The 16,940-nt window shown below is 32.9% G+C and overlaps 1 protein-coding gene across 15 annotated transcripts in view; it reads left to right on the top strand.

The window, feature by feature from the left end:
• Positions 1-16,940, top strand: part of LRRFIP2 (LRR binding FLII interacting protein 2) — a 58,368-nt gene that overhangs the window by 20,270 nt on the left and 21,158 nt on the right. For 6 of the 15 annotated variants that reach the window (XM_064506515.1, XM_064506518.1, XM_064506512.1 and 3 more), the window contains 9 exons: positions 927-995; positions 2,810-2,875; positions 6,104-6,169; positions 7,593-7,667; positions 8,272-8,319; positions 9,797-9,844; positions 9,946-10,002; positions 14,042-14,149; positions 16,849-16,893. In XM_064506515.1, the coding sequence (XP_064362585.1) occupies positions 927-995; positions 2,810-2,875; positions 6,104-6,169; positions 7,593-7,667; positions 8,272-8,319; positions 9,797-9,844; positions 9,946-10,002; positions 14,042-14,149; positions 16,849-16,893 (582 nt within the window). Of the gene's footprint in view, positions 1-926; positions 996-2,809; positions 2,876-6,103; positions 6,170-7,592; positions 7,668-8,271; positions 8,320-8,404; positions 8,450-9,796; positions 9,845-9,945; positions 10,003-14,041; positions 14,150-16,848; positions 16,894-16,940 lie in introns of all 15 variants that reach the window. The other 9 variants (XM_064506526.1, XM_064506516.1, XM_064506520.1 and 6 more) reach the window with 9 other exon arrangements.

Genomic DNA, 16,940 nt, shown 5'->3' with positions numbered 1-16,940 from the left:
ATTTTTCTTGCAGAGTATTAACTAGGTCTTCTGAATAGTCACATACAGTATTCAACAACTTAATGTATCTAGTGATAATATAGGAAACAACCACGTGACCATAAGCAGTATGAAAGCCAGCTACAGGTTTCGGGTTTCATGACTGTGATCTGGAGGCTGAGCTTTCAACTCTGTAGATGCACTGCTTACAATCTTTAGAATGTTTGACATATTGTAAACTATAGCACATGAGTCATTTTAGGATGGATTTCTAGTTCTAGAGTCTGTCCTGGCTTTAAGGAATAGTTTAATTTTAAATTAAGGATATTAAGGAGTCTCAACTACCTGTCTGTCCCCAATTTTTATGAAGCTGAGGAACTATTTTCACTGTCACTGTAGATCTGAGCTACATATAGAACTCACAATTCATCAATTTGCCTAAGAAGCTTTGTTTTTGAAATAAGGGGAAGAAATAGGGGAAATGTGTGGGGAAACTGAGAATGAAAGAATGGACTGGAAACATCTGTATTTGGGCTAAAATACCTTTTTAAAATATTCACAATCTAATTTTAGTAATTTTATAGTAAATTTTATACTAATCTATTTGTAATTTTGTAAGGCTTTTCATCTTGTTTCTTGAATTTTGACTTCTAACTTAAAATTGCCCTTTTTTCTGCTTTTAATACAGTAATCAGAAAAAAGATTGTCTAGCGATCACACTAATTAATTGTATTAAATCAACTTTATTTTCTTCTCCTCTTGAAGTGTATACCTATAAAAACTAGATAAAACCACAGTTCTGATGTGGATGAGTTCACTTGCTGCAGTGTATTACTCCAAATAGTACATGGCATTAAAAATGCTAACAGCATGTTGTTCACCTTTGCTTGCTTTTACTTAGTCATTTTCTTTTTTCGTGAAATAACTGTGCATTTGTTCTTTCTCAGGAAGATTCAGAGAGGGCCAGGTATTCTCACCGGTCCAGTCAACATTCATATTTGGTTTGTGTTCAAACTGTATGTTTTTTGCATTCCATTGTGTCCTTTAAAAAATACATTTCATCTGGGTTTTGGTTTAACTTTCCTAGGAAGCAGATGATGCTTTAACTTCTCCAAATATTAGCAGTCTTAGGGTCAGTATTTTAAGTTGCATGTAATATTAAAGTTCATCCTGACATTTTATTTCCATCAATATTAACAAGGTAATTTATGTATTTTTATATATTTCAATTTTTGTGTTTAAAAGCAATCTCAGTCATCATGCTTTAATTCTTTGAGTTTATATCATACATACATGTATTATACATATTGCTCTTTTTTCTTTTCTACATATAAGTATTTTTAGTATATGCTTGTGGCTGAAAAGAAATGAGTGGATGTTTGGAAACTGCTTGGAAATGTATGTCATTCAGCAATGTATTATTTGGAAAGACTTGTATTTAATGACATTTTAAGTGTCATCTTTTAGTGTTATTCTAGTTTAATATTTTATGATTTATTTGAGGTTAAAAAAAAAGTTGAATAATTGTACTTGAATAGTCTTCAGATATCTTCAGGAAGTGAGAATTAATCACCTTGTCTTGAGGTGGTAGTGTATTACATCTACCATAAGATACCTACAGAAGTTGTCAGTTGTGTTGTGGTTACTGCTACACATCAAATCTCATGGTCAGATGTGAAGCTGCTAGTCTAGTTTAGGTAATAGTGCTCTAATATGAAAAAATCTCCCTTTCCCAATTTCCTTATCTGTCTTAGAAATTATGCAAAACAGCAAATTTTGTTATATAAAGTAAATATTGTTACTCGTGACTCAGAGTTATCCTATGATCAATGCCTTTTACTGAAGATCAGTAATACTATTTTGTAATTTGGGCTTTCATTCCAAATTGATGCTTGTGATCTTCTGCATTGTTGTGTCTTCTCTTGCCCTTTAAGTACTATCATGTTTCTTTGATGTTTGTGGAAGAAACAGTAGTAGCTTAAGATACAAAGAATACAATATGATGCAGAGTTTTATTTCTTTGAGAAGACTGTGGGAACATATTCATTAATTGAAAGCATTATCTGAATGATGAAAGGTATCCCAAACCTAGCTAATAGAAATACTGTATTGGCTTTTCTATATTCTTTTTATGTCATATGTGGTTTTTATTGCAAGGTAGGAATCATTTTCCTGTTTTCCATAGATCTGCCTGGGAACAGGCTTTTGTTGATATATAGGCCATAAGAGGGAGAAATTCTAAAATCAAATGGATTTTCTGTTTATTTTGGAGGGTGCAATAAGCTGTTTGTCTGCATGGCTTAAAAAAAAAAAGAAAAAAAAAGATTGTACTAAGAGATTTGAGCTGTTAAATGTAATCTTTGATAAGGTGAATTTTGTGTAACATCTTGCAAACTCTGTTATTAAGAAATGCTTTTGCAATTTATCACACGGATATTCTCACCAAGCAAATCTTTTGAATTATCTAATGCTGACTACTTTGCAGACAGTAGTTGGTTTACAGAAAAATAATGTAGTCTGTGCTATGTGGCATCACTTATAGACTTGTGAACTGGTATTTATTTGCTCAGATATGCTCTTACCTTGGTTCCCTTAAGATACAAATTAAGCAGAGAGAGTGTAAGAATTCATCCTTGGCTAAAGAATGTGACTCGAACACATAGTTGATAAAACTGGGCTCAATTTTCTGGCACTTACTCAAAATTTCTTTACAACTGGATCAGCTATTTTGTGCCTTTTCAAGTGCAGATTAGCAGTTACTTGTATCTGCCTTTAGAGCATTGTTTTATGTTTTATGTATTGATATAATCTTTACTATTTCATTCTTAAGAGTTCTTTGGATGTCAGTGGGTCACACAGGAGCAGAACAAGTGCTTCCAGAAGGAGAGATCTTGCGGTGTGTAGCCTGGAACAAGCATGCTTTGATGTGTTCACATTATAATGTTTTCTGTGTCTACTCACCAAAAGCAGTAGTTTGGTGAAAGTGTGTTTATTTATGAAAAGCAGTATCTATTGGACTGTTGCAGTGGTTGGTGTAATAATGTAGCACTTTCTCTGTGATAGCAAATTTGAGGGCTCAAATAAAACTTGTAGCTGGGAGGTAACATCAAGTTGAAGTTTGAAGGGAGTACCTAGTCCCTCCAATCTGTCTCTTCTAATGTCCCCGAAGGGGAAATAGAATGAGAGGGTGAAGGTTGTCCATCATTGTGTTAGGTACAAAGGTGTTGCTGAAAGTTCTGTCAGGAAACCTTTTTTCTCCAAATTATATTGCTATGTTAGTTACGTTATGCTAACCTATAATAAAGGCAGAAATACAAAAAGAAATTCCACTTCATTTCAGAAATGTATTTTTCTGTATATTCTGTAGTATTTCTAACTCCTGATTTAGGCAACTTATCATTAACAGTTTACTAACAAATATTTTTCATGTAAATATTTAATGATTTATAGTTAGGTAAAGGTGTAAGTTAAGTGGTGTGATGATAATACTTACTGATTTTCATCTGGCTCCATTCTCTGAAAGAGTGGTTGCTCCGGTTGGTCATCCATAGTTAATGCTTACAGATAAAAACTATTTTAAAAAACTTGGCTAAGTTGGTTAAAACTGGGGCAGAGCCCTGTGGGTCCTGGATGGAAAAACTTTTAGCAACAGAAAAAGGCTCCATAGGTTATAAATTATATGAATTAATAAATAATATCAGAGTATTATTTAATATATGCTAATGTGAAATATTTGCTATATTGACATAAAAATAACATGAAATATCATGAAAATAATAGGAAATAAGTTATATTAAGTAAATCTGATCTATATTTGTTTATAAACCAATATAAAATGTACAAAGAGGGAATTTTAGATGTTACCTTGATCTTTTAGGAGGAAAATTCAGACACGAATAGACAAGAGGTAATCATTTTTCTTGTAGTCCTCACGGTAGTTCTCATCTTGAAAATGACATCAGGTATAGCTCTAATATGCTGTTAGCGTAGGATATAATGTTGATATCATGTTCTCAAACTATCATTAATCTTTCAATTTGTGTTTTGTTTTCTTTCCTTTTTAAGAAAGCTTAGGATGATACCAAGTAACACTTTGGAGTGTGCATTACCTGCAGTCAAAAATAACTAAGATTTGTCTGAAATTTTGAATGAAATTGACAGAACAAGCTTGCTTTAAGACTTACATGTTGAAAAAATACAAAAGTATAAATTCTGCAAATCTTGTCATTGTTGAATGAGAAGAAACATGGGGGCAGTGGCAAAGCTATTATTACTAAGCTGTTTTCCTAAATTTGGTCAGGAGTTGCAGAATCTGGTAGGTCGATAGGAGTGAGGCTGCTGCAGCTCTGTGTTCCCACATTCGGCCAGTAGTGAGGCTGAGCTGAGCATTCATTCCCAATAGGCATGCATATAAACACGTGTGCAATATGTATACTCATATACACGCAATTGGCCACACAGATCAGCGTGGACGGAAACAGTCAGCACTCATGCAAAGAACACAAACAGCCTCATCCTGTGCTCTTTACTGGTTGAATGGGATGAAGGTCTGCTAGTGGGAAACATAGACACATATGCAAGGTGTATCCCTCCAGTAACTGGCCTTAGATACTCAGTTTATTCAGTAACTGGCCCTGGACCTCCACCCCAGGCAGATAGTTAGAAATGGAGTTTAATGCGAAGACCTGGGCAATGGTGGTGCTTGATGATCCTATGTGCTTCTTTTTGTGTGTGTGGAGATGAGCCTTTTATCCCATAACCTAACAAATATTCCGTCAGTTTAGTACAACTTACCATACCAGATTTTGCTTAATTATTTAAAATTCAGTTACCAAAACAGGAAAAAATTACACATAACCTACTGCTGTCTAAAATTATCTCACTTTTCAAAAATTGGGATATTGCTGGAAAAAGGATAAAAATGAAGATTTTAATTAAAAAAAAAAGTTCCAGCCTGAAAACGCCCTTTGTATGGGATAAATGGCATACCTTCATGTATGATTTTTTCATAATTAGTAGAATGTTTTATTTTAATTTGCTTTTAAGTTTTTAATTCATTATTTAAAAAAAAAAATTATCTCCTTTATTTTGGACTAGTATTTTAATTTCATTTTCTTTTACCTCAGTATGACAGTACTAAGGATAGATCTACAAGATATTCAGCCCCTGTATGTTAGCACTTCGCATGTCTTTGTATGAGTAAAGGCTGCTTTTGCGTGTGTGGTTTTTTTAAGGTGTAATGACCCTAACTTGCTACTTCCCAAAATTTAGTATATATATAAAAAAAGTACTATCAGACTTTCAGATCTAGAATAGTAATGCCATCCTAACATTTTCCATAGAATGCATGTATAAACTCTCGCTGGGGAAAAAAAAAATCTAATGAAGTCACATGATACAGATAGCTATCTTACATAAACATTTTTTATTATTTGTTATTTCAAAACTAAGTATAGTCAAGTGTGACATATACAGATTAGACTTGGCAAAAATGTACAGTTTTCAAAAACTGTTTGTTTATGTGTGTGTGCATGTATTTGTGTTCTCTATTTCCGTATAGAAATTTATATTATACTGGAGAATTATTTCATTCTAGAGAAAATGCAGGTTATTTATATAACTGTACTTAAAAGATGATTCCTTCTTATCCTTATGAAGTAATAGTGGAGTGCGTCACATTCTCACTGGAATTATGCCACGTAAGATTTATACGCATCTTCTCAAGCAAAGACGAGCACCAGTTACCACTAAAAGGAATATAAAGCAACTTAAAATGCTGAATTTGTTTAAACAGCAGTGTTACCTGAAATAGCTGTGGATAGGTGGCATAATATAATACTTAATCTGTAATGTTAAACTTTTTTAGTTTAAATAGGATTTAATTTTTTTTGTGAAGTGTGAATACTGGGTTGAATCCAAGATAAGGTTAATTATAACTTCACTTAACAGTTCTTGTCTTACCCAGTGATAGAATATGGTCTATTATTCTAATTATGTAATTAGAATTTTCTATGGCTTTTTCATTGTAGGTGATAAATATCTTCAGTCATTATGACTTCTTTGTGTTTTAAGATTGAAGGTGCTATTATACAGTAGTATTAACTTCTAAATTTTTTATTCTTAGAATCATGTTTACAGTGAATCCCATAGTACAAAGAAGAAAACTGCTTATTTCCATAAAGATTTCTTGGTTAGTTGTCAAAAGCAATATTTATTACAAATATACTAACTGTGTGGAGTTGTCTACTAATGTATAAATTTATTAGTTTGCTTACGCATGCATACATAATTTTCAGGAAAAAGAAACCTTTAGTATTGACCAAATTCTGATCTGAAATTGAGTGTTTGAAACTGCACTCATGTCAGTGGAATTATATGAGTGGAACTCAGTTGAATTCAAATCAGATGCTAGTAGAGTCCTTTAGAAGGCTTTTAGAATTACTTAAAAGTGGCAGTTCTGTGGATTAAAGTTTACTCAGTCAGGATGGAGCTACGTGTTTTATTACTTTGTCCCCTATCAGTTAGAGATATTTTAAATGTAGATGTGGAATAGAGTAAAGCGGGTTGAATTTACCATAAACGTTGAATTTATCCCAATAAATTGTTGAGAAATTCATCTGGACTACTGTGATTTTCAGAAAACTCTTCCAGAAAGTTTAGTGTATAACATAAATGAATGTAATGCCAGGAAACTAATTTTTCTGGATTGAATTTTTGAAAAGGTTTTGACACTGAGTTAGTAGTTGCTTCATGGTTTGAGGGAGGTAGAACAGGAGTGAACGCTTCTGTTGAGACAAGGCTGGAATTTTTATATTTACTTTTAATTATTTATATTACAGTATTTATCTCTATGTTTTGGGGATGCTATTTCAACCAAATATTCCCTCCTATTCCCTTCCCCTCTACTTAAATAAATATGTGACATGAATCTTTTTGTTCCCTGTCGCCTGTTGGGATATGAAGCACTACTTTTAACAAATACTCATTTATGGGTTTTTTGTTTGTGTGCATCAAATTTCTTCTCACATATACATATGTATGCTAATGTGTGTGGGGTGTGTCTAAAAACAATAGAAATAAGAAGCCAGAAATATAATTGCTAAGTTATCAGCATTTGTGCATGGTGCAGAGAACAGTAGTAGGGCACAGACTAATGCTGATCACACAGACGTCCATCCCCTACTAAACTCTTATGAATTTGTCCTCTGCTCAAGTTCTGAGTCAAGATGCTATCTATTGGAAGAAAGGTCAAAGAAATAATTGTACTAATTATTAGCGAGTTTTGTCAAACATATTTTTCATATATTTCATGCCTCATTTTTCAATGTTTTCTTATTTATTACGGAGAAAAAAATAAAGCCGTTTAGTTTGGTGGGATAAGACATGAAAATTACAGAAAGTGTTGATACTTGGAGTACTTAAATATTTTTTTTTATGCTTTATTTGCTTCAGAAAGCTAAATGGACTTGGAGTCTACCTTAAGGAAAATTTTTACAACTTTCTGTGCAAGTTGTAAGCTTGGGAATCTTTGGGCAATACAGTGATAGAACTTTTATTCCTGAGATCTTTAGAAGCAACTTCTGTTTTTTGTTTTTTTTTCTGTTTTTCCACAGAGTGGAATTTACGATGATCAAAGAAATTATAGCAGCCTTAGATGTAGTAAACCAATTTCTTCCTACCATACTCGGGTCTGTCTCCTTTTCCTATATTCATACTATATATATTTTTTTCTGCTTCCTCATGCTTTATAACGCAAACTTCTCTCTCCTCCCTTCTGTAACATTGCAAATGATTACAGCTAACAGTAATTACAACATAATTTCTTGCTTTTAATCGTTTACTTTCATAAAGCTAGTGTATAACATGTAAATTAGTGTTCTGCATACATGAGGATTTAAATTTAAAATGCCTTGCACTACTGTAAATATACAAAACACCCTAGCTGCTGTGACACTTGCTTTTAAAAAGTCTTGTTGTTAAACAGCTAACTTAAAAATAAAACAAGGCTGTTAAAAGTTTAGCACCAATATACTACTTTCTTCTATAGTAATATAAATGATAAACTGATGCTGTAAGTGAGATGGGTGGCACCTACAGCAATTTCAGAAACTGTTGTGGTCAGGTTAAACAAGTAGCTAGAGAAAATTGACATATCTTTTGATAGCTATTTAATTTCTTATCATACTCTTATTTAGTCTTTTAATCTTTAGAGCTTCTTTGCTGAATGTAGAACAATAGATACATTCACTGTACACAGAAAAAGCATTTGACTTTCTGTTCTTCATACTGCAGTCATTTTCTCTATGCAGTGATCCAGTGGCAACTACTAGGAGTTACAGGGTTAGTACAATGTGGAAGAATGTTTTGTTTAACATTAGACATCTTAATCACCTGCATAAATTTAAAATTACACTTCTCTTTATAGGTGTCTCTTTCTGTAAATACTGGTTTGATAAGAAGTACCAGTTTGGTTCGTAAGCACCATTTGCATGGTTGCCTTAAATTCGTGCTGTATGGCTGTGTGGATTGAGCATATTACATTTGCATTCTTTCCTTATTTTTAAATAAAGCTAAAGAGTGTGTGTGTGTGTGTGTGTGTCTCATTTTGGGGAGGCCTTCAGTTCAATGCTATTAATGTTGCTAGATTTCCTCGTAAAATATTTTGGTAATTGCTATTTTGCTGATCTTTTTGTGGACAAGCATAAAGTTTATGAATACAATGATTATGTTAAAGAACAGTGGAGTTAGAACAAGTTAAGCCTGGCACATAAAAGAAAAAAATTATGTATAGTATTAAAAAATCTAGTTAAGTTTCAGTGTAAGCAAAAGTTTGAATGAGTGAATCACTGTCTTGAGGTTACAGATATTTGTAGTAAATGCACTTTTAAATTCTTGCATGTACCATGCATTATTTAAGATTAGTAATCATACAAAACTATGAGGATAAAAACCTAATCTAAATCTTTACAGGTTATCAAGTAGCTAGCCATGCTTTAAGAATGACTAAGATAGCTCTATAAAGAATACATTGTCTTCTTTTAAAAAGTGACATGGAAGCCTAGTGCAGCTACAGTAATTCCAGTCCAAATTAGACTGCCATTTGAGAAATGCTAAAGCTACATAAGTAAAAAGTCAAGTATTTTATGTCCCATTTTACACTCAGATTGCAAGCAGAGATAATTTACTCTTTTGACTTTGTGCGTGTTCTGGAGAAAATGTAAGATGATGAGTGATGAGAATGAGAGCATAGTAACTGCTATTACATATAAATCTCTATTTCTATTGGGAGGAAAATACAAAATGAGACTGGAAAATTATTTTTAAAAATTATGTTGTCCAGAGCTATTTTTGTTACCCTCTGCATATTTATATTTCAGCCTTGCACTCCTTTAGGAAAATCTGCATGGTTGAGAGAGAGGTAAAACTGATAAGGGTAAAATAGCTTCTGGGTATAACCCAGACTGAGTTAAATAGTGGAATAATGGAAAAATAAATCTTTATTTATTAAAATGCTTTAAATATTTAATTTTCTTGTGAAAATAGTGAAGATTTTAAAAAATTATTATATTATTTTTCAAGGAAAATCGTAGATTTATATTTGGGAGTAGAATTCCCTAATAGGGGGAGGAAATGTTGCTGGAAAATTTTTAAAAATTGTTCTTCATCTTTTCAAAAAGCATAGTGTTAAGGGGCAAATGCATTGATAGGATAAGATAATAAGAGAGGTTTCATTGCTCAGTACCTTACAGCGCATAAATGTGACACAATTATTTCCAAGGCTAAATATAAAAAATGTTCCATTCCCTCTATTTCTCAGGCAACTTTGTGTGGTGATGGATTACGTAGCTCATATAGTTCTCGCACTGTAAGTGTAATACGCTTTTGGTCATTTCTTTCAAAATCTTTGTTTTATGGAGATTAAAATGAAGGAAATTTTCACAATTTTCAAATATCACTTTTCTTTAGCCATCTGAATACAGTTCTTATTCTTCAAGAGCAAGCTCAATTCGAAGTAGTCCTGTGGTGAGCATTCCCCTTGCATGTTTTACTGAGTGCTTTGATACTAACACACAGTAATTGTGAGTCTTTGCACTGTGGATCGCTTTACTGACCATCCCATAGATGAGATTTTTCAGTTCTGTCTCAGAAAAGTAATTTGTCAGAGACTTGCTAAAGCTTTAGCAGTAAGAATAGCAAATTCCACATGGCTTTTCTATTTTGCTAAATATCACTTTAAAAATTTTGTAGTCAGAATAATCAGAAATATCTAAAACTGAATATAGTACATTGTTGGGGTTACCACTTCACATCATAGTTGGGACAGGCAAGCACAAGAGTTACCACAGTGTGTGGAATAGTCTTTCTTTTCAGGAAGAGGACTGATGCAAACTTTGTTATATCATGCAGTAAGAAGTAGCTGGCTCATTTCTCCAGTGACCAGTATTCAAAAACGGGAGAAATTTGTTCCCAGATCTGTATTGTTTAAATCTGTCATTCCAAAGATGTATTTTTGTCCTGCAAAGTGAGTTAAAATAGTTCCACTCTGTTTCTGCCCCTGATTGTTTGTGATGCTACACCCAAAAATGGGTCAGTGTTTTGGTATGGGTTAAATTGAAATGTTCAGTCCTGTTTTCATTTTTCACATATTCTTAACAATATTATAGAGACAAAACAAATAAAAACAGGTTTGTCAGAGACTGAATGTTTTTCAGCTACAGGGTACCTCAGAGTGAATTTTTGAGGGTCTAAAGAAAAGGGAATTTTGTTGTTGTTGTTTTATGAAGTTCCAAAACCTAAGAGGAATTAACATCCATCTCAAATCTCTTCAACTATGAAAGTATTACTGTTTATCTCATTAAGTTCTCTTAAGATTAAGATTCATTTCTTAAACTATATATGTGTGTGTTTATATTTATATATTTATATGCACACACCTCATTTCAGTGCAATATTTTTTTCAGATTTCAGTTTGTTTGTGTGATGCCATTAATGCCAAGGTACACTAATGAATGTTTAACAGAGCTCAAAATATTTGTTTAATATATAGAATTAAATAAGTCTGAACAGGGTATTAACAAACTAAAAATCCTCTTCATCACTGAACGTTCACTTTCTGTGGTCTTTCTAGTGTTATTTTTGCTGTCACTATGGGTAGCTCATTGAAAGTGTCAGCAGAGTGCTCAATGGAAGTCAAAATGGAAAATAGGGAACTTGAGAAGAGACTAGAAAATACTGTTAAACTGTATGAATTCATGGTGCACCTCAGTTTTAAAAACTATCAATTCTGATAAACCCATTGGGAAATATGTATTAGAAGTAGAAAAGGCATAGGAGGAGGAACCGTAAGTATTATAGACTGGTTACCTTCCTAGAAGACAGTAAATAGGACTCCTGAACTTGAGGGGAAAAAATATCGAAAGAGGGAGACTGTACAGTGACATACCCGACTATACAATGAAATTTTCAGGTCACAAGTTTAGAACAAGCAAAAGGGGGGCAGTTCCATGCAGCATATAATATAGTTGTCGAATTTATTCAGAAATCACAAAGTATCTTTGGTTAAGTTGTGATTAGACCAGCTCCTGGAGGACCCTGGTTTGTAAGATCAAGCTGATAACTTCTAGAATGTGGAAGAGTTTAGAAAGAGAGGATTGGTCCATAGGTGCTGCTGCTTCTGATGCTAGTTTAAGAGATCACATTGCTGGCTGCTCCCTGAGAGAGGGATACTGAACTAGAGCATGCAACCTAATGCATTGTGGTAGTTCCTGTGTTTTCTTATGACCATTTGGAAGGTGTCTGCACTTGTGCAGTCTATTGTAATGAAGCAAGGCTATACTTTGGGAAAAAAAATAAAGTCTTCAGGTAACTTTTGTGTGAGCAGAGGAACAACTTTTTTTTTTCCTATTGGTCAACATTAAAATTTGAACACTGACCTTGATTCACAAACCAAAGTAATTTGTGATTATTACTGTGCACTCCGTTCTGCTTGATATGCAGAAAATAAGTATATTAGGCCCTTAATATTTATTAGTTTTGTAGCCTTTTTTTTGTTTTTATGAGAGTTTTTAAATGTAAACCATATTTAATGCTTCAGCCTTTCAGCATAACTGTTCCTTTTTAAGACCCTTGCTTCTGTTCAGAAAAATTATGTCTGAAGTCTGTTTTCAAGTGTGTATCATTCATTTTGTTGTCTTTTTTAGAATGTTTTAATTGTAAGCATTTCTTTACTTTTTTTCCATACAGAATGGGTATCATTATTTACACTAAGCAAATTATTTATGCAAAATAGGCTAGCCTTAGATTTCATCTAACAACTTTAATTATATTTATATTATATAAATTATTAATTTATATAATTAAATTACTATTTAAAATAAAAGTATATTTTTAAAACCTTGTAGTGTAGTGTAGTATGGATGATCAAATAGAGTACTGCATTTTGTAATCATGACCTATAAGGACTGAGGGATAGTATGGTGAGCTGGGTTGCATGCTTGTATTTGAAATATTTTCTCATTCCTTAATTTTTTTAAAGATGGTTAATTGTTGTATTTAGTGTATTGCATACTATTCAACAGCAAAATTGTGTCTTTTGCAAATGAAAGAGTGCACTGTTGTAGATTGCGTTTGCAGCCCTTGGCTTGATTTGCTTCTTGTGCTTGGTTTAAGTGCCTGTTTATATAGGCAGAATTCTGTAGCATCTTTATAGTTTCTGAAATGCAAATGAAATAAGAGAGTTGAGCCAGATTTTTCATTCTGAAAAGTTATCTATGTTTTTGTTTTTATTTTATTTTGTTTTTTAATGAAGATGCTGTTTAAAATGTAGATGTAACTGTAGCTGGGATCTCTGGAGTGTTGAAGTCATATTTTCTGTTTTATCTGTCAGAAAAATAGCAGTGACAAAAGCACAGATTCTGTTGTCCTAAGCACGTTTAGCTTGAGACATAGGTGTTCATCAGGGAATCATTTTATATGTTAATGGTCATATTCATGTAAAAGATATCTCACTATCTTTTAGTCAGAATGAGATCAGGCTACATCAATCATGTGCATCAAGTACAAAGAAGTTCAGAATTATTTCTGAAAATTATGAGAAGAGGATGAAGACAAATTTTCAAACTCTGATATTCATTTAAAGATTTTCTTTCATATAAGCAATTTTAAAACTAAATGTAATGTTCACAATAAACTTCTGCCTTTTGGGATGGAATATTAGCATCAGTTTTATTTGATAAATACACGTTTCTCATTAAATACTATTGTTTAACCTGAATAACATTTGCTTAGTTAAGTATTTCACTTGATTTCCTGTGACAATTATAATGCAGTTAGATATATTGTGCCTTGTTTGCAAGAAGTGCTGTGTAGTGTTAGTGTATTTTCCTCATGTATTTTTTAGGTGCCTGCCTTTTAGGTGCTTTGTGGAGAAAGCATATCTTCTATTGTAAAGCTGCTTAAAATTTTGAATAGCAGGAAGCCCAGATTGTGTTTGCAATTAGTAGTGTTGTACTTGTAGTGATCAGAAGAAGAGACAAGATTTGTAGAGAAAAGTAGTTACATATTTATCAACTTGCTCTGATTATACCATCTGGTATTATGATCTACAAACCTTATTTTAAAAATATATTTGTATAATTTTTATAGCCTGTGTCTGGCACAATATTAGTGTCAAATCCTCTTGTATCTATGCCTGTGCTTTTTTTTTTATACTAAGTGAGAAAAGGAAATCAATAAATGCTTATTGCTCTTATATAGTTTGTAGATACCTTAAACTATAAGATTAATATACATGTGAAGAAAGTGTTTTAAAAATTACATAATACATACTAGCCAAAATATTTGCATCAGTGTGGCTAATGTATTATTCATGTAGACCTATTAAATATCAAAAATAAAAAAAATAGTATTTTGTAGCTATTGTGAAGATGTTAGAAATACAACAATGAATTGCAACAGTTGAAATTTAAATTATGATTTAGTATACTCTTGTAAATAAACTTTTGTTAATGCTATGATGTCACTTTCAATTTCTTTCACCCTTCTCCCTATCTGTCTTCTGAAGTCCTCTGATTTTTCTGATCAAAGTGAAACTGCTGCTGACTATTTTAGTCGTTCCAACCGCAGGGGAAGCATTGTTTCTGATGCAGATGATGTCCAAGGTTTGAATAGTGTGAGTGTAATGCTTGATATTATGTTGTGGTGAATGCAGCAAACTAATGCATCATGGATTTTCCTTTTCATAGTTAAGACAGTAAATACTGTGAAAGAACTTGGAGTTATTTAATGGCAGATCACTCTGCATCAAGGGCTTGGGGTTTATTTCAAGCTGAATGCTGTTTTTATATAAAAATGTCAGGAGTCCTTGAATTTCAAGTATTTTATACGCAAATGGTCACATTTGTGTAAAAGATACCTCACTATCGTTTAGTCAGAATGAGATCAGGCTACATCATTCATGTTTATGAAGTACAAGAAGTTCAGAATTAGAAGTCCTTGAATTTCAGAGACTCCTTTCAATTTTGTCTTTGCATGCTGCTTTAATTTTAAAGGAATTTTGCCTGTTGCTAGAAGCATGTGATAAACAATTCATGTTTTTTATTGTGTGGTGGACTTAAGCATCTCTGAAATGTAAAAATATTTTTGTTGTTGTGGAAAATTAATATATAAAATTGGCATCCTATAGTTTTTTTGTATATTTTTGGAAAATAATTTATTTTAGTGGCAAAATTATATTCTTGGAGGTGTGCTCTCTTTAGTGTTCTTTCAACCAAGATGTGATTTTTGTCATGATCCGTCATCGGAGCGTTCATTTTCAGCTATGCTCTTGCACTGAATCCCAAGTTAATCAAATGTTACGGAAAAGTTAGTTAAAGTTCTCCTGTGCATTCCTTTAGTCTGAGCACTGTCTACAACAAACCTAGCTGCCTTCTCTTTATTGCTGCAAATAGTGCTAGAAATATCTTTGTTACTTGTACTCAAAATTTGGAGGGGAGGGGGCGGTTAGTGGAAAAGACAGGAAAATTCCTGTTCTTATGCTTGCCTTTGACGTAAGGAGAGGTGAGAAATAGTCTTAGACCCTTAAATCTGTAGAATTAGAAAGCTGTGTAGTCTGTCATCAAGCATTCTTTAAACGGTCACCAAGAGACCTACTTTTAAGAGGTGTTTGTTTCTTGAATGTAAAATCTTCATTGAGAGTAAAAAGTCTAAGATCTTTCTTAGGCTAAGTTTTATACAAAGGATGGGGAGAAAAGGAAGAAATTACATGGTGGAGAGAAAATTTATGTATTGCTACATTTTTCTTTTGGTCTTCCACATGCATTCAAAGATCCTGGTACTGACAATTAGTGTTGAATCCCTTATATATATATATGAGTGTGTGTGTGTGTGTGTATATATATATATATATATATATATATTTTTTTTTAAAGTATCTCCTGTGCTTTCAGTAACCTGTGGAAGGTGGAACCATCTGCAGTATTTCAGTAGCACTCGATACATGCTGCAGTAACTGCTTTTCTGTATTAATTTTGCAAAGGTAGAAAACCTCCCCATATCTTCTCCTCACCCATGAGTGAATAAGGTGCTCAGGAAAGCTTACTTTTCCTCCTCTGCCAAGAAAATCAGCTAGATGAAGCCACAGCTAACCCAAACTTGTGTTGGCCGGGGTCCTGCTTTGGGGAGGAGACCAAACTAGATGACTTCCCAAGTACCCTTACAGGCACTTGCTTCTGTGATTCTGCATTTAGACAGTTTAGTACTCTTACTGCTGCATAACATATATTATTAAAATGATGCAGGATATTTATTGTCTTATTGTTTTAAGTTATTCCTTATGGATACTTCATATCAATTGGATTCTTCACATCATTTTCCCATCACAGTGGTGACAAATATTTGCAATTTACAATTTCAAAACATCGTTGGAGATGGCGCAGATTTGTCATTGAAATATAATGTTGCTTCTGTAGAAAACGTAATAGAAGGAAAAAGAAAGATCTTGTGAAGTGAGCTTTGTTTCTACCGTTGCTTGTAGCATGCTTCCAAATCACTTCTCCCTGGGCTGGGAGAAAAACAAGTGTTTTTGGTGAAGTGAGATATTACACGTATCATGCTGATAAATCATGCTAGTTTCAGAAAATATGTCAACATGTTATGATTGTCATTTTATATCACTTATTTTGAACCACAGAAATGTTGAAAATAAGGAAAACCATAATGAAAGTTTGAAATATTGGAGCTTCCTAGCTAAGAAGTTAGGGGGTATATTTAAGCTTGTTCTTTTGCTCAGGCTTCAATGCTTAAAATATGAACTGAAACTATTTAATAAGTTGCTGTTAATTAATACATTTCAGTCATGTGCTCACCTGAGTTGTTTTTGTCCTGATGTAATTGCTGATTTTACTAAAGTGTTTGGAGTAATGAACATGTTTTCTAATAACTATGACATTCACACTGGTGTCACTAATAATGTAAACTGCACTTGCATAAAGTTTTCCATTTGTTATGTCACGAAGTGTTGCAGTCACTACGCTGTTGAAATTTAAAAAACTGAAACTTGTTTTGTTGTGCAGTACTTTGATTTTAGCATTGGCTTTTACTGAAACTTTCTTTAAAGTTTCTGAATTATTATATGCATTCACTTACTTTGCAATTAAAGGAAAAACTATTGTTCCAGGCTGATTTCTCCACCTCACCCCACCCCCCCAACCTTGGTATTTTGATCTTTGCTGACTTATTGATTTTTTTTTCTTTCCTTTGTTTCTCTTTTTGTTCTTAAATATTTCTCAGTGTCTTTGAACAGAAGATGGTGCTTCAGTAGTCCCTCATCACAGAAGTTATAATGTGATTACTTTCCCTTTTCTCTTTCAGCTGGAAGAAAAGAGTGAAAAAACACATTTGGAAATTTATTCAAGGGTAAGAGCTTTTAATTAAAATATTATTGAAAGTCAGTGTTCACCATT

This window comes from Dromaius novaehollandiae, chromosome 2, assembly GCF_036370855.1.
Source record: "Dromaius novaehollandiae isolate bDroNov1 chromosome 2, bDroNov1.hap1, whole genome shotgun sequence".
Taxonomy (NCBI): Eukaryota; Metazoa; Chordata; class Aves; order Casuariiformes; family Dromaiidae; genus Dromaius; species Dromaius novaehollandiae.
This window is presented reverse-complemented; position numbering and strand designations above follow the sequence as displayed.